A 27,169-nucleotide genomic window follows, 5' to 3' on the forward strand; every position below is an offset into this window, starting at 1 on the left:
ACGGGAACCCTCTCTGCCTCTTGATACACTCCTTCCCGCTGGTTCAAGCTCCCCTGTCACATACGTCCGCGATGCCATAGAGCGAGCCGACGCAGCACGACAGATTGCCCGAGAACGACTCATGCTTTCTCAAACCTCTCAGAAAGATCGATACGATCGTCACCACCGTGAAGTTTCGTATGCACCAGGTTCTCTCGTACTCTTGTGGACCCCAAGTCGTCATATCGGCCTCTCCGAAAAACTTTTATTTCGCTATGACGGACCATACAAAGTCCTTCGCAAGATCAGCAACCTCACCTACGAGATACAGCGAGTCGTCGACGAAGCGCACTCAATGCCACCACCATCCACTGTTGTGCACGTCGTAAGACTGAAGCCTTATGTGTCACCCAACACTCCCCTTTCGTGACAAGCGCCGGGTCGGCGCTTTAACGCCGCGGGGTAGTGCCACAAGGCAGTAGTGGGATTGGGGCATAAAGCGGTAGAGGGTCCCTGGCAAAAAGAGAAGACTACGAAGTGGATAGAGACTGGTTCCAGCCCGCCAGTGCGCCAGGCATTGTCATCGCGTGTAATCGTTGTAAATATCTGTAAATATACGTTTTCTTGTAAGATTATCATTAATGAAGCCGGCTGACCAATGAGAAAATGCACTTACTAAATGTTTATTTTGTGAATTCAGCCACACGTTCGCAGCAAAATGACGTGATTACCTAGAGTAATTGCACGTGCTGGTCATTATAATAAATCTTTTTATGTCACGTTTCGATCCGTGAGTTCTGTACCGGCGTTAATACGCAGAGTGAGCAGAAATGCGGTGGTCAGTGAGTAATATTGCGCTTTAAATAATGCACACATTCATTATTTTTATCTACGTGCAAAATCAGCAAGAGCGGAACGTACAGTGAGGAAGAAGTAGACGACACAGGCAGCGATCCCGACTTGGTTACCGAAGCGCATCCGGATGTACTGCAAAATAAAACAAACAAACAGAGGGGCATAGTTTCAGCCTGTCCTTACAACGTGCGTCCGTTTAAGATATAGCGAGACTATGAGGTTAGCGAAAACAGCATGCTGTGTATAAGAATACATATTTCCTGGTGCTCTACTCAATCCTAATCCTCAAGAGATGTCTTTGTTGTTTCGTAGCTATTGTCGTCAAATAAATAAAGAACAGGTACACTGTCATTCTTGATCCTGTAGCAGCCGACACCTTTCTACAAACATATATTAAGCAGAACAAACCTTGGCGCGATAGTAACAATTACTTGCCCTCTGTTTGAACGCAGCATCGCCAAGTATAAGACCCCTACAGTACACCTTGCTACTCCGTAAACTACACAGCTGTATAGAGGACAAGCGACTTATGATTTCAATGACCCATTTTTTTTCCACGCTGCCGTAAAGCAGTCAACGTCCCCACGATACATAAATGGATTTGTCGATATACTACCTTACTGTGGCTTATATATCGTTCCGTAGGAGTCAACGCTGTCGCCATGACTTGTGCTTAGTGGTGGGCGATTTTGGCAATAAAAGAAGCAACAGGAGAGAGAGAGGGGTGGGTAGATAGATAGATAGATAGATAGATAGATAGATAGATAGATAGATAGATAGATAGATAGATAGATAGATAGATAGATAGATAGATAGATAGAGAGGGGGGGGGTCAGGGATTTAAAGCAGCCTAGCATGTGCTACCCTACACTGAGGAAAGAAAAAGGCAGATGACTTTGAATGTTAGAAGCAAAGAGAGAGCTGGGTACAACACACGCAAATTTACACTCCGCACTGTCCAAATACCGCCATTGGTCTATTACCACCGGTCCAAGTCTGTTGTCTTCATTATTTCAAGCAGTGCCTCCAACCGCGGTAACATCTGAAGACGACATTTAAAAATGCTGCTCCCGACGTTGTTCTGTTGTTGAGGCAAGCCATTTCGTGGATGTGAAACGTGCCGGCAACTAAATGACAGTAAATTCTCCTCTAATGTTCACATCTTACATGAATGGGGCAAAAGTACATTCCCATTAGGCGTGAAAGGCATCACCATATTCGTTCGAAGGCCGCTGGCACAGCCATGTAGTCACTGTTTTGTCACTGGTTTTTCACATTTTCCGTAGCTTTCATACCATGAATTTAACTTAATTCAATTCAACGCTTTGATTTTCCTGCTATGAAAGATAGGAGCAGTGACGAAAATCTGAGTTGCTTAATGGGGTGAAATCTCCTTAGAATGACAGCAACAGTGAGTGCGTGGGACAAGAAAAGTAGTAATAATAAACAAACTGAACACTTGGTACACAAGGAATACTTATACACGCTAGTAGAATATTGTCAGACATTGGTATGACAGGAAGTCTTGGCGTAAAAACAGTTTTAGCTAAATGAAACAGATTGCACTAAAAATGACAGTGGGGAAATAAGGCAACACATATAAACATCGCGAACATTGAAAGGATTAGTACAAATGAAGTCTAGTATTATGAATCTATAATAATTGATGGCTTTCAGCGTTCCATAGCCATGATATAGTTGTAAGAGACGCCGTAGTCGAGGTTGCCGGAACTTTCGACCACCTGGGGTTGTTTACCGTGCACCTAAAATAGATGTATGGGCACGTCGCCGCGACGTGAGGGTCAGCAGTCGAGCACCATAGACCACCGTAGAAGCTTAATAATATAAACCTAACAGAATAATATGGATGTATGGATAGATAAACTTCATTGCATCCTTCAGAACGTGCTTTATGAACATAGTAGTGATATGGGCATAATAATACAACATCGTTTAATATAACACCATTCATAACATTTTTCAGAATCCCTTATGCATCGCCAAATATGACTCGAAGACAAAGTCTATGATCTTTTCTTTCTCAGTCGATCTATGGATCCTCCCCCACCCCTCTCAGAAAGTTATCGGCACCTAAAGCTGTTTTGCAGCATCGGAACCATCGTATAAGCTGTCTACACTGGTCGTGCGCTGCCTCCGTGTTCGACCAACTTTGACCAGGCAACGATGTCGTCCAATGACGTCATCATGCGACGTCACGTTATGTGACGTCACGATGATGTCACAATTTGAGGCGATCTGTGACGTCCGGGTGATGTTATATGGTAACCGTATAGGCGTGTGCAGGATGGGTGCAAGGGGTGCCACCGCACTCCCTAATCATCGGAGAGGAGCGCCAAGTCCGCCCCATGCGTTTACTTTGTAGGTCTCGTCCTTTTATTGTTTAAAAAGGCGCTAGCCCTACGGCGTGGCAATGTGTGTACGTTAGAACTCCATCCGTATTAACTGTAAAGCACCTATGTGTGCGCGTGCATGTGCTTTCTTTGTGTCGCTGTTTCTTGTGTGGTTTTACCGTTCGTCTAACTGAGTGTGCCAGGCTATGTCCTTGCAGGTTTTAAGCGAAAATGGCAGCAAAGGACCATTGGTGATGCGTTCCAAGAGCTGTCTACTACCCGTCCTTACCCCTGGAAAGCCGGAGATCAAGAGTGGGCCCGTTGTGCGAAGCACATCATTGCTTCGTCTTCAATTGTGCATCAGCTGCGAAGCTTGTTCTATTTCTTCCCGCCATGGTGGTCCGTAAGAGTACTGAATGCTGGGCGAGTTGGTAATTCATAACTACAAAAGTGCGCGAAAAAGCGACAAGAAACAGAGAAGGCATACACACAAGCGCAGGCTATCAATTGAAAGTTTATTGAAGGACACTTATACATACCAAGCAAAAGAATATGACGTGAAAGATTACAGGTTGGCAGTGAGATAATCTATCTCTAGTTTCTGCAAAGTCACCGAAAGCCTCACAACACACATGTCGCCATACTTGTGTATATAAAAAGCCTCCACAACTTCTCTCGCTTTCCTATTTTTGTGCCGGGGCAACACCATTGTTTCGCAAAGTAATGGGTAACACTTGCAATCACTGCACAGATTTGACAAAGGGTGGGCCTTCAGTGATGTCCTGTGATCCATTTGTTAGTTATTCAAACATCTTTCAGTTTGCCCAACATTGCACTTGCCACTTGACAAGCGTATAAGATACACCGTACCCATTCCACACTCAACAAACGTTTCCTGGTGATTGACTTCACAATCACACCACTTGTTTGTCTTTTCCTTCAACATTCCTATTCACCAGTGCAGCACAAACTCGGCCCAAACTTATTCCTGGACGAAAAAACCACATTAACACCGAATCTGTTTCCCACCTTTTTCATACCGTGTGAGAAAGCATGAAGATATGAAATGCACGTGAAAGGCAAACCTCTACCAATGCCCGCCCTGTCATTACCGTTTTGTTTGAGTTTCTTTAATAATCTTTCACTGAGAAGACCCAGCATTCCTTCCGGAAAGTTTGATAACATAAGCCTAGTAAGCTGGTCATCAAAAGCCTCGGACGTTTGATGCGGGCACGACTTGCGCAAAGCAGATTCGAGACATGAAGTGGCGACACCATTCTTTGAGTGACAGGAATGAAAATCAAGAATGGGTTTAACTGATCTAAGCTAATACCGCCAGCACGCGTGTTCCAGTCCAATCCCAATTTTCAAATCTAGAAACTGAATGCAGCCATCTTTCGGGACCTCAAAGGTAAATTTCGAACCCCGTCCCTTCTCTTTAAACATTTTCAGCACATTGACTCAGGAACTCACGCAATTGTTCATTTCAACAAACACCAGATACTCATCAACGTACCTCATTGTCTTAAGCACTGAACTTTCTAAGCCCCTTTCTCTGTTTCTTGTCGATTTTTTGCGCAGTTTTGTTGTCACAGTGGTCCACTTGGACGAGGCACTCGGCTACTGACCCGCCGGTCGCGGGATGGAATCCCGCCAGCGGCGGCCACATTTTCAATGGAGACGAAAGTACTTGTTGAGGCCCGCATGATTAGATTTAGGTGCAGGTGTATGAACCCCAGGTGGTCTAAATATCCGGAGCCCTCCACTATGGTGTCTCTCATAATTGTTACTTTGTTTTGGGACGTTAAGTCCCATAAATTACTATTATCAAGTTTTGGACACCAACCTGGGAGGAGGGGACTGAGCTGAGACAGCACTGCTCTCGCCCACCACCAAACTGTACGCAAGTCTATGATGATGACGTCATGACGTGGTAATGATTTTTCACATCACTCGTGCTGACACCACAACAGTCAATTTTCGCGCGTAATGGGACAACTAAAACATTGTCCTTAAAATGTGCACTAATAATTAACATCATCCGTATGATATACCTGATAGACGGAGGTGACTCCGAGCCTTCGCACCAGAGGAATAACCACGTACGCGATGAAGGGCAGGAGAACGAGCACGGGAATGGAGCCCCACAGCAGGTGCATCCCGTAGGCGTAGAAGTGGGACGTGAAGCCCAGCAGTCCCGTGGCGGTCACCATGGAGGCTAGCACGGACAGCGCCAGGGGCAGCATCCCCATGCTTCGGCCTCCGAGGAACTCTTCGTCCGCCATGCTCCCGCTGCGGACAGTCCGAGCGGACGACTTGCTGCGACACTTGCCCAACGCGAAGTACAGGCCCGTGAAGAGGCTGGCCGCCACGAAGACTCCGAACACGGCGTACTCGACATCCTGGCGCGAGCCCGCAGCCATCTCCGGCCTTTGTATTCAGCTGTGTGGAAACCATGATGAAAATCGGTAGAGAATCCAATTACTGGATTGACATTGAACTTAAGGGTAATCTTGCTGGTCCGTACTCTTACAATAAGAACATCACGTATTCTCCCATATTTCCATCTGGGCTGTCGTAAGCTATAGTATGCGCGACACTCGGAAACTGCACTGCGGAGGTGGCGACGTCAGTATTTGTGCAGTATAGGCGTCAGATGTTTGGATACCGCTAGGTGTAATAAAACTGAATTTCTCAGCAATTTCTGGCTGTTATTAGCTTAAAATCACAGTGTGTGTTGTTAGCACGTCGTAGAACGCGCAAGAAACTAGCATCTATGACTACCTGCTGAATGAGCAGAAACATTCAACTTCTTCGTGGTTGAAAATCGTTGAACCAACACGGGCTATCGCTATCGGTCATTCAGCAACACCAGACAGGAATGGAAATAATTTATCTATTTTAGTACTAATTTAGCCTTAATTAAAGTTACATTGTCCAACAACAGACAACATGAAACCATTTATGAGACAACCCAGTCATGGTGGCCTCTGCTAAAGAGTACTGCTAGTGGGCGAGTAAATACGACATCGATGTGGCCGAACGCCCTTCGCAATATTTCGCCATTGAACGTTGGCATAACACGTTATGGAATTCGGAAATGAGGAGTGAAGTGCAGCGATTGCTGTTTGCCTTCTTGCGAATCATGGCGCTGTTCCAAACCTGACGACGCAGCTTTACTATCAACAAACGCGAGGTTCAAGCGGAAAAACTGCTGCCGTAAACGACCAGTCACATACACTGACACTGGCGAAAGAAAGCCGCGCGGAATCGCAATAAGCTGGCACATGAAGTGGCACATGACGTGACACGGACAGGAGAAACGACATGCATAAAGCCAACCTAGAAGCTTTTTCAGTAATTTCCATCTACTATATATCTTCTTGAAAATTCTTTATAGGCAATAGTGTCCAATAAAGCCTATGAATCAGTGTCTAACGTTAATAGTACTCCATGTCTAAAGCCCTGATATCGTGGGTATTCTATAAAATATCTTGTACACCTTGATTCACGTGACCACATGCGCATTCCGTACTGTCTGCTTTCCAAATATTCTGTAAAAAGGGTGTTTTTACGTAGTACCCAGCCGCTCCGTCGTGGTGGTCTAGTGGCTAAAGTACTCGGCTGCTGACCCGCAGGTCGGGGGATCGAATCCCTGCTGCGGCGGCTGCATTTTCGATGGAGGCGGAAATGGCATAGGCCCTTGTGCTGAGATTTGGGTACTCGTTAAAGAACCCCAGGTGGTCGACATTTCCGGAGCCCTCCACTACGATGTCTCTCATAATCATACGGTGGTTTTGGAACGTTAAACCCCACATAAAAATCAAGGTCAGTTTCAATCAACAATGCCGTTTGTCGTTGCAGTGTTGATTGATTTGTGGGGTTTAACGTCCCAAAACCACCATATGATTATGAGAGACGCCGTAGTGGGGGGGCTCCGGAAACTTCGACCACCTGGGGTTCTTTAACGTGCACCCAAATCTGAGCACACGGGCCTACAACATTTCCGCCTCATATCGGAAATGCAGCCGCCACAGCCGTGATTTGATCCCGCGACCTGTGGGTCGGCAGCCGAGTACCTTAGCCACTAGGCCACCGTGGCGGGGCTCGTTGCAGTGTTGGCTAACCATGTTTGAACATTGTAATCAGTCAGCCAGTGCTGTACTCACAATTGTTTCCAACTTGATAGGTCTCGAAAGTACGGTTGCCATTATTTCTAAATTTATGCGTGGGCAGCAAGTTCTTAAAACGTAATTTGGGAATATTTGTCATTTGCCCAAATAAACATTTCCGTGTTCTAGATGCAACAAATGCATGTTCCTGCCAGCAATCTGGCGCGTCCAATTATCAAGAAATGTTTGCAGCTTGCGCTGAGTCGTGCGGGACTCGCGCACATCCGAGTTGATCGGCACTCAATCGGCTCTTGCTTTGACTAAGTGCGGGTCCACTCACGTTTTGATGCACGAAGTGTTCACGTGATCGCATTTGATCGCATTGTAAAATACGAGGGTTGGCTAATGTCAATTGGTTTCGACTGGGTGTGTCTTTTTTTCTATTCTCTCTCTCTCTCTAAAAGTACTTTTTTTATCTCCATTTCTCGCTCCTTCTATATATGTTCTATCAATTTCTTTTCTTTCTCTTTCTCTATTCCTCACTTCCTCTTTTTGTTACTTTTTTCCTCTCCATTTTTATTTGTTTTTTGCTCCTTCTGTCTCCGTTTTACTTTCTGCCTTAATCTCAGTTTTTTCTGACAGCGAAAGCTGGTATGAGATCACAACTCGGGTTGCGCGTGGTGCCGTAGTTGTCCGCTGCAGCCGCCGCCGGTGTCCGTAATTACTATCGCGAATTAAAAAAAAATCCTAGCACAAAGAACACAGTGGGGCTCTAACCCTGGTTCGCTGCTCTGCCAGCCCAGTATTCTACCGCTGAGCCACAATGGTGCTTGCCACTTGCCCGCAAACTTGTCTTAGACAGGCTTGATGTCGGGAAAGAAATCGCGTTTATATGAGCAATAAAGCGTTTTAGCACAGCAAAATAACAACGAGGCGTCACATTATGCGAATAGCGTTATGAGTGATCTAACCACTGATCTAACCCATTACAAGAGCTTGTTTTTGATCACCCATTAACTGTGGTGCATACCCACTTCAGGCACAATTCCCCATCGTCGTCAGCCACTGCATGAGCAATTACACAAAATTTCTTGCAAGTGTTTAGCGCATACAACGCTTCTCAGAATAGTGATGAAAAATAGCATAACGAATGCTGGTCTACTACCCAAAAATCATTATTAATAATGCTGTATTGGGTACCCCGAAAGCGTGCTTGCAGCAGTTACTTAATGAGTGTTTATAAAAGGCTCTAAAAGGCCGCTTTCCAAGATTTCGCTGTGACTGTGCTGCGCCTTCCGCGCAGGCCTGGCATTTTTTGTCCTGTCTTTCGCCGGCATGATGATGATAGTTTCTTGTCTACATCGCAAACCGGACAAACGGCTTGCATAACAGCACTGCTGCTAAGAAGTTTCTTAAACAGGGAAAAAACAAAAGAATTCCTGCTGTGAAGCATGGGTTTCAAACTCAGCTCACTTAGTAATAACTGCGCCCCAGGGACCAAATTTAGCCTCCCAAACAAGAGCCGGGGAAGTGAAGAATATTTGAGTGCGGACGTGGAACGAGGGTTCGAACAAACAAAATGTTCGCCAACTTCACCATTAAAAAAAAAGAGAATTTCCCGTACCGCTTAGATAGGCTTTTTCTGAAGGGGAACTGCCATCAAGATTCGAGAAATATATTGATAATTATCAGCTGAATGAAAAAGATTTGGTTTTGAAATGTACATTTCTCGTTCAACGGTTGTTTCAACACGGTGATCGCACGGGATGCCTTACGAAACAAGTGTGCTCGAGACAAGTCTCGTATGTCTAGCGCACTAACATAATAAATAAATAAAAATCTGGGATGAGTACAGCTCCGTGCAGGTCGGGCCTCTAGAGTAAGGCACATTGGTCCGTGTGTATCGGACCTCTGAACTGAACCATGGCCCTCAGGGCAGCAACAGCCAAACACACGACAATGACAGTGGTATAATAATGTCTGTGACGTGAAGTCCCACAGCAACGATATAGTAATATGAGAGACGCTGTAGAGGAGGGCTCCCGAAATTTCCATCACATCGTGTTCCCGAACGTGCACTGACAGCGCAATATTCGCGGGCCTCTGTCACTTCGTCTCCACCGAAAGGAGACCACCACGGCCAGGATTGAACTCGCTACCTTTGGGTCGGCAGCCGAGCACCTTATAGCCAGTGTTCCACGATGCGGACAACGGAAGTGATCGGACGTGTAAAGCAGTTGAAGGTGTCCTATGCTCGAGCTGGCCGCTACCGAAAACTAAACCGAGCAATGTTTAACAAACGCGCTTTATCAAGAGATGATAGCATGGCAGAGTTACTTGAGGGGTCAGAAAACGTTAACTGGGACATTATTGGCCTTAGGGAGCTTAGAAGAGCCGGCAAAGCGTATATAGTACGAACTGATGGTAGGTCGCGACTACTTCCTGGTAGGATTTAATGTGGCGTGGGGTTTCTCGTGCGGAAAGGTATGCAGAAAACACTGAACAATTCAATGGTATAAAAGAAATGATAGCACAAGCCTCGTGACGAAACTAACATCTGATACCGATTCAAAGAAATATAGATGTACACTTATACATCTAGTCATCACACACACACGCACACACACACACACGCACACACACACACGCGCGCGCGTGCGCACACACACACGTACACACACGCACACGCATACACACACGCACACAGCACACACACACACACACACGCACACACATACACGCACGCATGCACACGCACACACACGCACACACACACACGCACACACACGCACGCACGCGCGCGCACGCGAACACACACACACACGCGTACACACGCACGCACGCACGCACGCATGCACGCGCACGCACAGACACACACGCACGCACGCACACGATATCTACATGGGAAGTTCACGACTTCCCATGCGCTTTTCAGAAAGTGTATTAGTTCGTTCTTCGTCCTAGTCTTGTTCCGACTCTTATACCGTTACTCTGATAAGAATCCTTCAAATGTATATAAAAACTGTGCTATGTCATACAGGTCTCATGACTACATGGTAGTGTTAGATGCTTTGCTTGCGCAGATCTCCCCCATTTGGTTTGTTTGTTAGGCTTGGGACTAAATAGCTGACAAAAAGCAAATAAACAAGTAGGTCATAAACACCGTTAACCATAAGCTAAATTGCACTTCACATTGCGTCGTCAATTTGATATATATATATATATATATATATATATATATATATATATATATATATATATATATATATATATATATATATATATATATATATATATATATATATATATATATATATATATATAGGGAGAGAGAGAGAGAGAGGCAGAGAGCATCGAACGCGTTATTCGAAGGTCGCAGGTTCAGTTCCTGCCCACGGCAAGTTATCTTTTCACCCACTTTTCTTTCTTCACATTTACCTTACAATTTGGTCTAATAACCTCCCCTATACTTTCCTTGGCAATATTGTCTGTTAGATTTCATTATTGTGTCAAGAACACAAAAAAATGAGCCCTGAAGTGTCCACTTCTTTCCATTTTATATATATATATTGTAGTGAAGAGGAATGCCCACTACTGCAGCGACATCGACACGTGGGCGCGAGGCACGAGCTAGGACTGCCTGATTGCTGCTGCGACGCTGCCCGTATACTCGGCCTGCTCTTGCTGCTTCGGTACCGACGCCGCTACCGCTGTTTACCTTGCATTTACATTATAACATATATATATATATATATATATATATATATATATATATATATATATATATATATATATATATATATATATATATATATATATATATATATATATATATATATATATATATATATCTTGTGATGTAACAGTAAAGGCAACCTTTATTAGGCCCGGAAGACACGATGAAGCGACCACGCCCAAGGCACAGAACTCAGACAAGCCAAGTCCCCACAGCAGAAGAAGATGACGACCACTCATGATGATGAATATGTGTAAAGATAGATGATGTGCTTAATAAATGCCTACACTAACTCCCCCCCCCCCCCCCCCCACGTGAAAGCGGTCATCCTGACCGCAGTTCTTGGCCGCATTTTAAAGCGAAGATGAACGCCGTATGAAAGGCTTCATGCGGGATACGTGGACTATTTCTGCTGCCCTGTAGCGGCGGTCCGTCGGAAGAAGAACGGGTGCCACGCGATAATTCACAGGAGACGTTTGCTCCAAGACAGTGTAGGGGCCAATAAAACGTAATTGAAACTTCTCGCACAGTCCGGGAGTGCGAATGGGTGTAAGAAGGAGGACTTCGTCGCCAGGGCTGAAAGACACGGCACGATGGGAGGCATCATATTCAAGCTTGCGATCCTGTTGCTTGGCTTCAGTGTTGACGCGAGCCAGCTGGCGGCAATGAAGTAGACGAGACACGTATTCTTCACTTGAAGATGAACATGGTTTGACAGGCGCAGAGAAGAACAAAACATCGAGGAAAGAAGAGGGGAAGCGACCGTGGACGAGGTAGAACGGCGAGTAACCGGTTGTGCGCTGTACAGAGGTATTATACGCAAAAGTGACAAATGGCGAAATGGTGTCCCAGTTTTTGTGGTCGGGTTCGATATACATCGCAATCATGTCTGACAGTGTACGATGGAAGCGCTCAGTCAGGCCGTTCGTCTGAGGATGGTAACTGGAGCTTGTTTTGTGTGTAGTGCCGGCTGCCTTGAGCACTTCTTCGACGAGTGCTGAAAGAAATACTCTTCCACGGTCGCTCAAGATTACACGAGGAGCCCCGTGTCGAAGGATTATTGCTCGAAGGATGAAGTCGGCCACTTCCGAAGCTGATGCAGAAGGCACGGGAGCTGTTTCGGCGTAGCGGGTCAGGTGGTCGACAGCTGTAACTATCCAACGATTGCCCGTGACAGTCATAGGAAGCGGACCATACAGGTCAATGCCAACTACCTCGAATGGTTGCAGGGGACACGGGAGCGGTTGTAATTGTCCACTTCGAGTTGATGTAGGTAGCTTGCGACGCTGACAAAGGGCGCATGAGGCAACGTACTTGGCGACACAGGTGGACAGGCCCGGCCAGTAGTAGTGACATCTTATGCGGTCATGCGTTTTCTGGAAGCCCATGTGTCCAGCAGACATGTCGTCGTGATATGTCTTGAGGACTTGAGCCCGAAGAGAGCGAGGTAGAACGGGCACCCAGCGTTGACCATCAGGGTGGTAGATATGACGGTACAGGACGTGGTTGTTGAGCTTGAATTGCGTCAGCTGTCGGCGAAGACGGGCGTTAGGGGGCCGGCAAGTCCCGTCAAGACGGTCCATGATGCGGCGACAGTAAGGGTCAGCACGTTGGTGAGATAAGAACAAACCACACTCGCTTGGAGAAGTTGGGTCCAAAGTAGTTAATGACGAAACATGTAGGGAAGAGACGGCCGAAAGCTTCTCGTGTGCAGCAGTGGCGGGTTTGTTAAGCGGCTCCGAAGAGAGCGGGCAACGCGAAAGGGCGTCGGCGTCTTGATGCTTGTTTCCCGACTTGTATGTGATAGTGAAGTCGTATTCTTGTAAGCGAAGAATCCAGCAACCAAGGCGGCCGGACAAGTTCTTGATTGTCGAGAGCCAGCACAAGGCGTGATGGTCCGTAACCACAGTAAATTGGCGACCGTGGAGATAAGGTCGAAACTTTTGTATCGACCATACGACCGCTAGGCACTCCTGTTCGGTGATGGTATAATTCTTTTCAGCAGGGGTCAGTGCACGGCTCGCGTATGCGACGACTTTCTCACGTGAAGATTTGTCTCGCTGTAGAAGAATTCCACCAATGCCTCGACCACTAGCGTCTGTATGCAGGAGCGTAGGCGCGGTTTCGTCGAAATGGCAGAGGACTGGTTCGGATGTGAGTGCACACTTCAGTTGGGCAAACGCCGCTTCACATTCAGGAGACCACACAAAGGCGACGCCTGATCCGAGCAACTTGTGCAATGGTGAAGCTATTGAGGCGAAGTCTCGAATGAATCGGCGAAAATAAGAAGCGAGGCCGAGGAAACTGCGCAAATCTTTGGCTTTTTCAGGACGCGGGAAGTGTTGGACAGCGGAAATCTTGTCAGGATCGGGACGAATACCGTCCTTGCTTACGATGTGGCCTAACACTTTAATCGTCTTGCTCGCAAAACGGCACTTCCTGGTGTTCAGCTGAAGGCCTGCGTTTGCAAGGCACGTAAGAACTTCGTCCAGCCGTTGCAAGTGCTGAGGGAAGGTTGACGATAAAATAACGATATCGTCTAAATAGCACAAGCAAGTCTTCCACTTCAAGCCTCGTAAAACTGTGTCGATCATCCGCTCGAATGTTGCTGGAGCATTGCAAAGGCCGAATGGCATGACGTTGAATTCATACAGCCCATCTGGTGTTGAAAACGCTCTCTTTTCTTTGTCATCCTCGTGCATGGGTATTTGCCAGTAACCTGAACGCAGGTCTAGGCTTGAAAAGTACTCAGCACCTTGCAGTGAATCCAAAGCATCGTCTATGCGCGGCATGGGGTAAACATCCTTGTGGGTAATCTTATTAAGTGCTCTGTAGTCCACGCAAAACCGCACGGAGCCATCTTTTTTCCTTACTAAAACAACAGGGGATGACCAAGGACTCGCGGAGGGACGTATAATGTTCCGTTGCAGCATATCGACTACATTTTGTTCAATGATTTCACGCTCGGATGAAGAGACGCGATATGGTCGACGGCGTACGATGGAAGTGCCATCGGTCTGGATACGATGCCTAATAATGGACGTCTGTCCCAGAGATGAGGAATGGGCATCAAACAATCTCATATGCTTTTGTAGCAAGGCAAGCAACTCATCTGTCTGTGAAGAGGTCAGTTCTGGACTAATAGTCGCAGCAAGAACAGAAACGCTTGATGAACGTCCAATAGAAGGAAGGTCAGAACACGCTGGCATAATAGAGACAACAGAGACAGGTTGAGATTCAGAAACGCAAGCCATTGTGGTGCCTTTAGGAATGAGAATTTTCTCAGAAGTCTGGTTTGTAGCGTAGAGAAGTCCGGAGCCATTGTGGAATCGCACTAGACCTGAAGGAAAGGCTATACCTCTTGCGAGACAGCGTGCAGATGGTTGGACAAACACGTCACCAGAGTCGATCACATTAGAAGTGATGGCAACTATCCGCTGATGACCAGGTGGTAGCTCGGTCTCTTCAGCAGCGAGCAAGCGAACGGGCTTGTCATCCGCATACAGGGCATAGTCAGTTTCCATCATATGAACAACATTTTCTTTACAGCAGATGGAAGCGTTCGCCGTAGACAGAAAATCCCAGCCTAATATAATCTGGTGGGCACACGAATTCAGCACAGCAAATTGTACAAAATGAAGAATACCAGCGATGAAAACACGAGCGGTGCACATAGCGGCAGGTCTAATGGCGTCCCCTTGAGCAGCGTGCAGTGTAGGTCCATCATAAGGGGTGGTGACTTTTCGTAGACGTGAGCACAAAGAACGATCAATCACAGACAAAGAGGCACCAGTGTCTATTAAAGCGTCCACGTACACACCTTCTATTAAAACAGCTATCGTATTATATGGACGCACTGGAGGAATTTCTGTCTTTTTGTTCGATGCAGCTTTTCCTCCAAAAGCTGCAGAGGTTAGTTTTCCGGGCGTTGGTTGGTGAATTGCGAGACAGGTCGCAATGGAGACGTGGAACGGCGGAGGGGTGAGGGTGAGCGGCGTCTAGTAGAGCGGTAGGAACTGGTTGGCTCAGATGTCGCAGTTGGAGACGGTGAGCGGCGTAGCGGCGGATCATAAGGACGACGTTGGAAAGCGTACCAGCTTGTCCCATCATCCCGTCCGTAGGTGTCGAGTCCACGACGCTCGTCCTGCTGACGCTTCCGACAGACGCGTGCAATGTGGCCCCGATAGCCGCAGTAATAACAGATCGGACGATGCGGCCGACACGGTGGGTGAAAGGGCTGGCTAGTCACACTCGGAGTTAACGAAGCCAGCGGGACAGGCATCGAGTGTGCGGGCATCGGTTGTACCACGGGTGGTGAGCCAGCGAGGACTTGTGCGTACGTCGGTTGGAGTCGAGGTACTGGAGTGTCTACAAACGCTGGCCTGGTCATGGACGCCAACTCCTCTTTGATAACATCCCGCAAAACATTGTTGGAGGGGGGAGGTGGACTCGGTGTCATTGAGAGGCCGAAAGATTGTAGCTCTTCCCGTATAAGCGCCCGGATCATGGCACGCAATGAGGCATCAGTCGTGGTAGTGGTTTCAGAGCTGTCCGGCGGTAACCGTTGGGATTCAAGTTCTTCCAGGCGTTGGCACGTGGCAACAACGTCAGCGACCGTAGTCGGGTTCTGAATGACCAAGGCATTGAACGCGACTGTGCCTATCCCTTTTAGTAGATGACGAACTCTCTCTGATTCAGACATGGACGTGCTGAAACGGTGACAGAGAGCAAGCACATCCTCTATGTACGATGTGTAGAACTCACCGCATTGTTGCTTGCGAGAATCCAGTGTCTTCTTCGCGAGAGCTGAACGAACCGCCGGGGTGCCGAAAATTTGGCGAAGCTGTTGCTTGAAACGCGTCCAGTCCGTAATGTCCGTTTCATGATTGAAAAACCATGTTTTCGCTACGCCCGTGAGGTAGAAAGAAACACGGCGAAGCTTGGTAGGATCATCCCAGTTGTTAGTGGAACTCGCTCGATTGAACTGGTCCAACCAATCTTCCACATCTTCACCTCGAAGTCCGGCGAACGTGGGCGGCTCACGCTGGTGCGCGGTGATAATCCACGATGGATAGGCCGTGGTAGCCGGGGCCGTGGAGGTAGACGCAGAAGCGCCGGTTGGCTCGTCCTGAGGCATGTTACCGGACACCTGGTACAAACGACGACCTGAGCGCAGCTCCAGGAGGCAGATCGGGCTGGGAGAGGACGGACGATCGTAGAGCACACTCCACCACTTGTGATGTAACAGTAAAGGCAACCTTTATTAGGCCCGGAAGACACGATGAAGCGACCACGCCCAAGGCACAGGGCACAGAACTCAGACAAGCCAAGTCCCCACAGCAGAAGAAGATGACGACCACTCATGATGATGAATATGTGTAAAGATAGATGATGTGCTTAATGAATGCCTACAATATATATATATATATATATATATATATATATATATATATATATATATAGAGAGAGAGAGAGAGAGAGAGAGAGTGCGTCCTTGCTTGTGTGTGTGTGTGTGTGTGTCAAAAATTAAATTAATCGTACAGCTCTTATTGAAGCTTTCGAAACGCCGTCACTTCTTCAGCCACCGTGAGACGCAAGACAGCACGTTGTATCTGTTGTTCTGTCATAATACTCCCAAACAAAAACCATTAGATTTCTGATGCAGTCTGCAGTCCTAATTAAGCATAATTATACAAACCTCAAAGAAAACAGCGAAAAGAAGAAATAATCAGAAACAAATAAGGACGAGTCATTCTCAAGTTTCCGAGCAGGTCTAAAACGTTAATGCAAGTGAGGCCACTCATTTTACCAGTAACCAGCATCATATACACGATGTGCACCAGCCGACGCCGGAATCTGAGACAATTTTAATTTCAGTTATATTTTTTGCATTTCTTCAGTTCTACTTGTGGCCTCAAGACACTTTACACAAAATTGTGCAGTTGAGCTTCCTCCATGAAGTACTTTACAAGACGTACGGTGTATTATGCGGATGGTATATCCACTGCTGTAAGTCAGAGTGCCTGGGGTACTAAAACCCCGTACGCCGCCGCTGGCATGGACGAGCCGCTCGCAGCCGAGGACATGTCCGTAAACTGCATTTTTAACTATCCCTACTTGATTATAGAGCGTGCACGGTAAAACATTGACGTGGTCAATGAAATGGGACGAAGAAATTTTACCTACCTCAGAATCGGAAGCTGTGGGCGCCTACCACAATGAAGGAATGTTCCGTCTTCGATATACAAGATATGCCACAGAAAAAAAAAGCTCTTCAAGTGCTCGAAAAAAGACGTTATCTGTGTCTCGCGTCTACACCTTCACAACTTTCCTTTCACGGCAAGGTTCAAACGTGTCAAATTGATTTCAAGTACGCGAGTTCCCGCAATATTTTCTACATTCCGAGGCGCTATGCAGAAAGGGAAGAAGAATAATGCCGCACCTTTATAGGCGCGGCTGTTCTTATCGGCGTTTTCGCTGGGTATCATAGCAGGTGGCCGAGTAATCTTCGTACGTAAACAGTCGATGTAATGTTACGCCCTTCCAGAGGCCTTGTTATCGGACCACGCTCTCGAGGCTACGAACTTGACCTGCATTGATAAAACGAGAGATGGGCGAGGACGAGCTATGCTGCACAATGGAAATGATCGACTGTAACCCCCTTTGAAGCGAGTGATAACGCGTTGAAGACTTTCAGGAGTTCATACTATAGCTTCACTTGCACGTCGCTATTGCTTAAAAAAGGATGGTTAAGTTTTCTCAGTGTTTTCTGAGCTCTGCCTGAACTCCTTATTATTGCTTATTGCTAGTAAAAAAGTTCAGCGAACTTTTTGAAAGAATTCTATAGAAGTGGTCGAATTGCTGCTATATTCTTACTAATCGTGAACTACGAAAGCAAAGTGAGGTATTGGGCTAGTTGGTTTTTCACGAGTGAAAAAATTGCTCTACAATTGCTGCCGAGAACGAATTTAGAAAGGAGACAAGAAATGAAGTGGACAGTATACAAGCGAAAACTATAAACTGAAGTTTATTGAGCACACTTGGAAGAAAGAATGCTTCCAGAAAAGAGAAAAACCGGTTTACGAAAAGGGTGGGGTCTGGCATCTTGCCCCACTGTCTTCACATGCTACACGTGGGGTGATCATGATTACAAGATGAGGTGCTGATTCAAAGGTCTCATACGAGTATGCTGATTTAATGACTAGTTCTGGCTTCTGATGAATTCGATTTCTGAGTCTTTGTTGAGTGTTTCATGCTGAGAATTAGGAAAAGAGGAGGGATGAGTCAGCCCTTTCCTAAATGAGCTCCCGCACATTCCTCGTGCTCTTTGACGATAAGATACATAACTTGACTGTCTCAATCAATAAATCAATCAATCAATCCATCAATCAATCGGTCAAGCGATCGACAACCAACCAATCAGTCAACCAATCACTCACTCAATCAATCAATCAACCAATCTCTGAAGGGTTACAAGGGCAGTGTAGGTGAGTGGTAAAACCGTGCACACGTCCTGGCGTGAGTTTCAAACCAGCCACTCAATCTCACATCAAAAACGCTTAAACCAAGAGCTTTGGGGGGCGCCTTTATGCAGAACAGTAGAGAAATAGAGAGACCGGATTATTTACCGAAAAACTGGGAGGTCGGCCTGAGTGAACGCATGCTATAGTCTGCGACTCTTCATTGGCGCAACCAAAGCGGTAATAAATGCTGATGGTGAGTTAGAGGGGTGAGTATATAAAGTCCTTTCAAACTGAGAAACTGTTATATCCGTACAGTAAATGTGCGAGCATTATTAAGCGTCATCCACAGAACTCCTTCCCAACAAAGCGACCTAGGTAGCCCACTCTCCTACTACAATTTCCAATTATCATTTTTGCAGTAGAGTAATTAAACATTGTGCTTAAGTTTTGTAAAGTATGCGTTCTGGTTTACTATTGAACAAACAATGACTGCATTTACGAATAACTCAGTTGATGGATGATAGATATATGTTATACCTGCCGTAGGTGACATAAATATGACAGAGAAGAAAGAAAAAGAAAAACTCCTTGCTTACTACGTACCTCCCAGTGTCTGTCCACCCCGTCGGCGTCACCCACACGCTGGAAAGGTTGACGAAACGCTCAGTTTTTGCCGGGTAATTTATTTCAGCGCCTATTGAATCTGTTACTAACAGCGTAAGCAAAAGCACTGCGCATGCAGTCAGTTTCGTTAACAAAGCAGCGCACTGAAGGTGCTAGCAGCCAACGTTTGTGGGAACAAGTTCCATGAACGTCGCTGTAGCAACGCTCGCCGTATGAGCACAGCATGCCGTTTCTCTTTTACAGCGCACATGTCGCTTTCCAATAGAGCATTGGTGCTACTGAACTCACGGCATTAACGTCTTGACTTCAGTCGGTTACTGTTTTACATTTCTATAGAGGCTAACATTAACCGTAATGAGAGTCACTGGAAAACTTTCAAAGTGCGGCAGAGTCCCGCGCGGTGGCTGCGGTCATATTAATTGCATCATCATCATCATCATCATCATCATCATCATCATCATCATCAACAACAACAACAACAACAAAAACAATAACAGCAACAACAACAATAATTTATTTAACGTGCCCACGAACATTCATAAGGTCTTTGTGCACGCACATGCAAAAATAATTAATAAAAAATTAACAATACAATACTTAGAGTCTTCAAAAAATGAAATCAAACAAAAAGAACAAAAAACACATAGACAAAGGAAACCAATCCATAAGTGGAAGAATAAGAAGACAACACGAGAATGATAGAATGGGAGTGAAAAATCATGCAGATCAGACACGAACTGTGTGGAAGGCTCCCTGAAAGACGGACGTGGGAAGAATCTGTAGATTTCGGGACGTTAAACCCCACAAATCAATCAAGAATCTGTAGATTGTGAAAAACAATGTTAGGAGAGTACACAACTCATATAAAAACATTGACTGTTCCCTAAGAAAAAAAGGCCCCGCCGTGGTGGTCTAGTGGCTAAGGTACTCGGCTGCTGACCCGCAGGTCGCGGGTTCGAATCCCGGCTGCGGCGGCTGCATTTCTGATGGAGGCGGAAATGTTGTAGGCCCGTGTGCTCAGATTTGGGTGCACGTTAAAGAACCCCAGGTGGTCAAAATTTTCGGAGCCCTCCACTGCGGCGTCTCTCATAATCATATGGTGGTTTTGGGACGTTAAACTCCCCCCCCCCCACATACACACACACAAAATACATGTAAAGCTAGCAAAACGGCTGCGAGTGCACTATGAGCGTAGCATCTGTAGCCTTGTTTTACATGACACGCATATTATGATTATCATGTTTGGACGTCTACCTTTCGTCGTCCATTCACGTCCCGTAATACCAAATTTGATATAGGTGGAGCTAGCGAAACGGCCGCGAGCGCGCTATGAGCATGACATGTAGCCATGTCTCACATGACATTTATGTCATAATTTCCATGTTGGGACCTGTCACTTATGTTCGCCATGCAGTCATCTAAACCCATACCAGTTTTGCAATATTTTATGTGAACGGAATCACCACAATGACAACAACTGATATGTGGGGTTTAACGTCCCAAAACCACCATATGATTATGAGAGACGCCGTAGTGGAGGTCTACGCAAATTTTCACCACGTGGCGTTCTTTAACGTGGACCCAAATCTGAGCACACGGGCCTACAACATTTCCGCTTCCACCGGAAATGCAGCCACCGCAGCAGGGATTCGATCCCGTGACCTGCGGGTCACCAGCCGAGTACCTCAGCCACTGGACCACCACGGCGGGGCGCAATGGCAGCAAGACCATGACAGGTATATCATGACATTCATTACATACATGCTATGATTTTGATGTTATGACTAGTCAATTGTGCTCGTCATACGGTGATGTTATACCATACAAAGTTTGGTATGGATACCATTATCGAAACGACCAGGAGAGCTAAAAGTCGGAGGTGGCCAGATGATAGATAGATAGATAGATAGATAGATAGATAGATAGATAGATAGATAGATAGATAGATAGATAGATAGATAGATAGATAGATAGATAGATAGATAGATAGATAGATAGATAGACAGACAGACAGACAGACAGACAGACAGACAGACAGACAGACAGACAGACAGACAGACAGACAGACAGACAGACAGACAGATAGATAGATAGATAGATAGATAGATAGATAGATAGATAGATAGATAGATAGATAGATAGATAGATAGATAGATAGATAGATAGATAGATAGATAGATAGATACGGTCAAAGTCGCCGAAGTTCGTTATCAAACGTTTCGCATTTAAAACATCAATATCAAGAAAGTTAACATTATAGACTTTCTATACTGTGAACGATAGAGTGTTGAAAGAAGCCGGTTAAATGTTCGATTCTATTGGGTTAACTTGCGTGGAATTCGAAAATTCATACAACTGAGAAATAAAGGGAAGGTTATTATGCCGTCAACTATCTTATAAAGAAATAACAGGTCAGCACAATTTCGTCGGCAGTAAAGTGATGACAATGATAATAGTCTAGCTCCGTTAGAACAAGATGCACAGTAATTTCTAGCGTAACGATCGTTGCAAACGCCTAATTTCTTTTTCTGGACTCCTTCAGTGGTATTATTATAGTGCTGGATTTAGCAATGCCATTCCATACAATAATGCTATCGGAGGTTTCGCATCACAAAACCACGGAAATTTTAACGACTTGGTGTTCTTTATTGGGCACTGACATCGCACAGTACACCACCATGTGGCCCAGGGTTGACAAGATGGTGACCATGTCGTACTCTACCAGTACTCTACCATGTCGAGCCAAGAAGTGGCACACCAGGCCCATGCCTTCCCCCCCCCCCCCCCCTCGAAAGTTGTTCGCCATGGCATTCAGAGCGAGAATTGAGTGCCCCCCCCCCTCTCTTCTCGAATAGAACTCTGGCTACGCCCCATATCTCACCTCCAACCCTTCATTGAAATGTGACTGCCGCATGCGGGATTGAACACGAAATTTTCGGGTGAGCAGCCGAGCAGCATAGCGAGTGTTCCACCGAGGCGGACCATTTCAGTTCCCAGCCCCAGTGGTAACTGCATAGGCAGAGAGTCGGTTGTCCAGCAAAATGAACTAACCTATGCATATCAAGCCATTTGAGGATTTTAGTGCCTGGGGCTTAGGAAGAGACTTGAGGACTTCATCGTTCACGATTTCACGTGTTCAGCCGCGTACTTAGAAAAACAGGGCATGCGATAACAGGTTTCGGCAGAATAATTCTGTTCCATCTGACACTTCCATGTGGCCCGCGACACCCAGTTAAAGCTAGCAGGTCTCTCCGCAACACCCACGAACATTCCAGTTTGAAGTATAAACAATGGCCCTCCTGTCACCTATAGTTCACTTCACCGAGATATGTATTTTGTGACTATGGTGGTTTTGGGACGTTAAGCCCCATATATCAATCAATCAGATATTTTGTGACTCAGAAGCTTGCCTTCGTATAATGAAGTCAAAATCGTAGGCCGAGTTTGGAGAAATTGAATTTCGTAAGTTAGGATACTTTCATAGACCTGTAGGTTCACTGTTTTGGTTAAAGACCAATACAGACAGCCTTTTATTTGGCGAGGCTTACTTAATCACGAAAAAAATCACAGCATATCCACGGAGTGAATGATGATTGGTGGGACGAAGCGTTCGTCAGTCCGTCTGTGTTTTAGTCCGCCCATTCGTTCTTGCTTCCGTCCATCCATGCGTCCGTCCCTGTGCCCGTCCATCCTTGTGACCGTCCGTGCATTCCTCCATGCGTCCTTTCGTACGTCCGTTACTTCGTCTGTCCATCAGTCCGTCCGTACATCTGTTCGTACGGCCGTCCTTCTGTCAGTCTGTCTGTCCATCTGTCCGTCCGTCCATGCGTCCACCCCTCTGTATGTCTGTGTCCCTGTCAGCCTGTCCGTCTATCTGTATGTCCATACGTCCGTCCGTCCGTCTATCTAGTGAACACTCCAAGCACACCCATCTCACATCTTTTCATCATGTATTCATCATACACTGGCAAGTGCCACCATCCAGTGGAAATTCTAAGGACCGCTATTTTGGGTATGTGCCGCCGGTGGCCACATACACCATTGGAGAATGGACAAACCCATACCCTAAGGAGCTTCGCCCCTAAAACAAAAGAGACATTGGCGTCAGTGATACTGCCATAAGACTGCTTGGTAGTGAGAGCAAGTTTCTCGCATGCGCGTATTCAACTTGCAGTTTGTGCCGTATAAGTATGCGTTTACATTTAAATAAAATTCAGTTGCGAGTCTGGCACCGTCACTGTTCACTTCCTTGTCCGTGTTTCCTTTGAACAGTACCTTGTTTAACCGAAACAGTGCCACATTCCTAAGTGCTTCGCATACTGAAGGTACATTTGACGCTCTTAACACGAGTCACGCTTTTTGAAAAACACACGCTACCAGTTCGAACTGACCAAATTATTACTCACCTGGTTTCACTCAGACACAAATTCATGGGTGCTACTGAAGACGCTGCATGTGGGCTTGAATTATCTGGAAACGTGCATTCAGTGCTTCGCTATATAGGCGGAAAAAAGCATTGGTTAGAAACAGCTGCATACAACGCTTTATTTAGCTTTCAACACGAATGAAGGCATTCATGTTATGACATTTAGTTCAGTATACATCACATGTTTGTCATCCAGGCATCCACGTAAAATTTGGATTATGTTTGAGCCTCAGTGCTTCTGAGTGAGTCGACTTACGGGAGCGCTAACGTGTAATTGGATTTTTCGGCCATGGTGTCAATGTCAATCCTCCTCTGTATCTCACATATTCGGTGCGTGGTGCTACGCATAGGCTGCTACCTTATATATATATATATATATATATATATATATATATATATATATATATATATATATATATATATATATAAGGGAGAGAAGTGTATACCTAAGGGCTCGTAATTCCGTGTTTTAACACAATATTAATGAGATATAACAGACAGTAATGCCAAGGAATGTACAGGGGAAGTTATTAGAACCAATGGAATGTAAATAAGAAGAAAGAAAAAGAAAAGTGGATGAAAAAATTACCAGCTGTGAGCAGGAATCGAACCTACGACCTTCGAATAACGCACACACACACACACACACACACACACACACACACATATATATATATATATATATATATATATATATATATATATATATATATATGCCTAGAGTCTGGCCTTCATCCTGATGAAGGCCAGACTCTAGGCCGAAACGTCGAAATACACCACGTTGTAACCGCTCACGGAGGATCTACTTGACTATATGCAACGCTGAGGCCATGCAACCACCATGCCTGCCTATATATATATATATATATATATATATATATATATATATATATACCGGGCACAGGGCGCAGGGCGAACCTGTGCCCGGTAAAGGGAAAGTCTAATTACAGCAGCAGTCTCGAACTGATAGCGGCGAACGCAGCGTCGGCCTTCGATCAACAACTGACAAGCGGCGAAGCACGTCGGCATTTATACCCTTGTCGTCGAATGTTCTAGCGTTATCGCTGGCGGTGGCGTAGGTTCCAGAACAATCTGTACCGTTCGCACAGTGGGCGTGATCTTATCGAAATGATCTACTACAGTCCGGAACCTTCTCGAAACCTGCAGGCGCGGTTTGCGCCGAGAATCGTGTGGTGTTTCGGAACGATAACAAAAACTTGTGAAATGGAACGTGGCATTGCCCCCCTCTGAAAAAAGGCATCGTCCCGATGCTTTAACTAAAGATGAAGGTACAATAATAATGCAAGAAAGTACAATGAATAAATTACAATACAACAATAATACAAAAACACTGTTTCAATTTGTTAACGTGCATGAAACGGCTTGAGGCGCGCGACATGGACGACTTCAGGTCGCGATCGGCGTCGTTGAGAGTTAATGATGCCGTCGGAGACAACCTCGTAATCAAGTGGGCCGAGACGTCGAACCACCTTGTACGGTCCGAAGTACCGTCGCAGAAGCTTTCCACTTAGTCCACGTTGGCGTATCGGCGTCCACACCCAAACACGTTCACCGGGCTGGTATTCCACGAAGCATCGTCGAAGGTTGTAACGGTGGCTGTCGGTCGTCTGTTGATTCTTGATACGGAGACGCGCAAGTTGTCGGGCTTCTTCGGCGCGTTGAAGGTACTCGCTCACATCGAGGTTTTCTTCGTCGGTGACGTTGGGTAACATGGCATCGAGCGTCGTTGCCGGGCTCCTTCCGTAGACCAATTTGTATGGAGATATCTGCGTCGTCTCCTGCACCGCCGTGTTGTATGCGAAGGTCACATACGGAAGAATGGCATCCCATGTCTTGTGTTCGACATCGACGTACATTGACAGCATGTCGGCGATCGTCTTGTTAAGCCGCTCGGTGAGGCCGTTGGTCTGTGGGTGGTACGCTGTCGTACGGCGGTGGTTTGTTTGGCTGTATGCCAAGATCGCTTGAGTTAAGTCGGCAGTGAATGCCGTTCCTCTGTCGGTGATAAGGACCTCCGGGGCGCCGTGACGTAGGACGATATTTTCGATGAAGAACTTAGCTACCTCGGATGCACTGCCTTTTGGCAGGGCTTTTGTCTCGGCGTAGCGGGTGAGGTAGTCGGTAGCTACCATGATCCACTTGTTTCCGAAAGCCGACGTCGGGAACGGCCCCAGTAGGTCCATATCAATCTGCTGGAAAGGTCGGCAAGGTGGATCAATTGGCTGCAGAAGTCCCGCTGGCCTTGTCGGCGGTGTCTTGCGTCGCTGACAGTCCCGGCATGTCCTCACATAACGAGTGACGTCGGTGGTAAGACGTGGCCAGTAGTACCTTTCTTGTATCCTCGCGAGCGTGCGGGAAACACCGAGGTGCCCTGCCGTCGGATCGTCGTGCAGGGCCTGCAGGAGTTCTGGTCGCAGAGCTGAAGGCACCACAAGGAGGTACTTAGCTCGAAGCGGTGAAAAGTTTTTCTTTTGTAGAAGACCGTTTCGTAGAAAGAACGACGCAAGTGCGCGCTTGAATACCTTCGGGACTTCGGCGGTCCTGCCTTCGAGGTATTCTATTAGGGCTCTAAGTTCCGGGTCGGCCCGCTGTCGTTCAGCGAAGTCGTCGGTAGTTATCGTTCCCAAGAAGTAGTCGTCATCCGAGTCGTCGGGTAGTGGTTGGTCGACAGGCGCACGAGAGAGACAGTCAGCGTCGGAGTGTTTTTTGCCGGACTTGTAAATGAATTAAATGTCATATTCTTGAAGTCTCAGGCTCCATCGTGCGAGGCGACCTGAAGGGTCCTTCAAGGTGGCTAGCCAACACAAGGCGTGGTGGTCGCTCACAACTTTGAAGGGCCTGCCATAGAGGTAGGGGCGAAATTTCGACGTAGCCCAGATGATGGCGAGGCACTCCTTTTCTGTTGTGGAATAATTTGCTTCTGCTTTGGATAGCGATCGGCTGGCGTAACTAATAACCCTTTCAAGTCCGTCAGCCCTCTGCACAAGAACGGCGCCAAGACCTACGCTGCTTGCATCAGTATGTATTTCTGTCTCGGCGAATTCGTCGAAATGGGCAAGTAACGGAGGCGTCTGGAGGCGATGTTTAAGCTCCTGGAAAGCGTGTTCCTGTGGCGTTTCCCACTTGAACTCCGAGTCGGCCTTGGTAAGGTTAGTGAGAGGATCGGCGATGCGGGCGAAGTTTTTCACGAACCGCCTATAATAGGCGCACAGGCCCAGAAATCGGCGCACGGCCTTCTTGTCAGTGGGTGGCGGGAAGTCGGCGATGGCGGCTGTTTTCCGTGGATCGGGACGAACTCCAGACTTGCTGATAACGTGCCCCAGAAACAAGAGCTCCTCATACGCAAATCTGCACTTTTCTGGCTTCAGTGTGAGTCCGGACGTCTTGATGGCTTGAAGTACAGCTTCAAGGCGCCGAAGATGCTCGTCGAAACTCGAGGAAAACACGACGACGTCGTCCAAGTACACAAGGCGAGTCTGCCACTTCAATTCTGCCAGTACTGTATCCATAACGCGTTGAAAAGTTGCAGGCGCTGAGCAAAGGCCGAAGGGTATCACCTTAAACTCGAAGAGGCCGTCCGGTGTTATAAACGCCGTCTTCTC

The 27,169-nt window shown here is 46.6% G+C and overlaps 1 protein-coding gene across 2 annotated transcripts in view; it reads right to left on the reverse strand.

The window, feature by feature from the left end:
- Positions 1-17,451, reverse strand: part of LOC119159637 (sodium-coupled monocarboxylate transporter 2) — a 60,994-nt gene extending 43,543 nt beyond the window's left edge. Inside the window, exons 1-3 of one of the 2 annotated variants that reach the window (XM_075891425.1) lie at positions 17,220-17,451; positions 5,240-5,627; positions 901-966 (exon numbers count right to left, since the gene is read on the reverse strand). In XM_075891425.1, the coding sequence (XP_075747540.1) occupies positions 901-966; positions 5,240-5,608 (435 nt within the window). In that variant the 5' untranslated portion in view covers positions 5,609-5,627; positions 17,220-17,451. The remainder of the gene's footprint in view (positions 1-900; positions 967-5,239; positions 5,628-17,219) is intronic. The other variant, XM_075891424.1, reaches the window with a different exon arrangement.
- Positions 17,452-27,169: the final 9,718 nt, after the last annotated feature.

The sequence above is a fragment of the Rhipicephalus microplus genome, chromosome 1 (genome assembly GCF_043290135.1).
Source record: "Rhipicephalus microplus isolate Deutch F79 chromosome 1, USDA_Rmic, whole genome shotgun sequence".
Classification (NCBI taxonomy): Eukaryota; Metazoa; Arthropoda; class Arachnida; order Ixodida; family Ixodidae; genus Rhipicephalus; species Rhipicephalus microplus.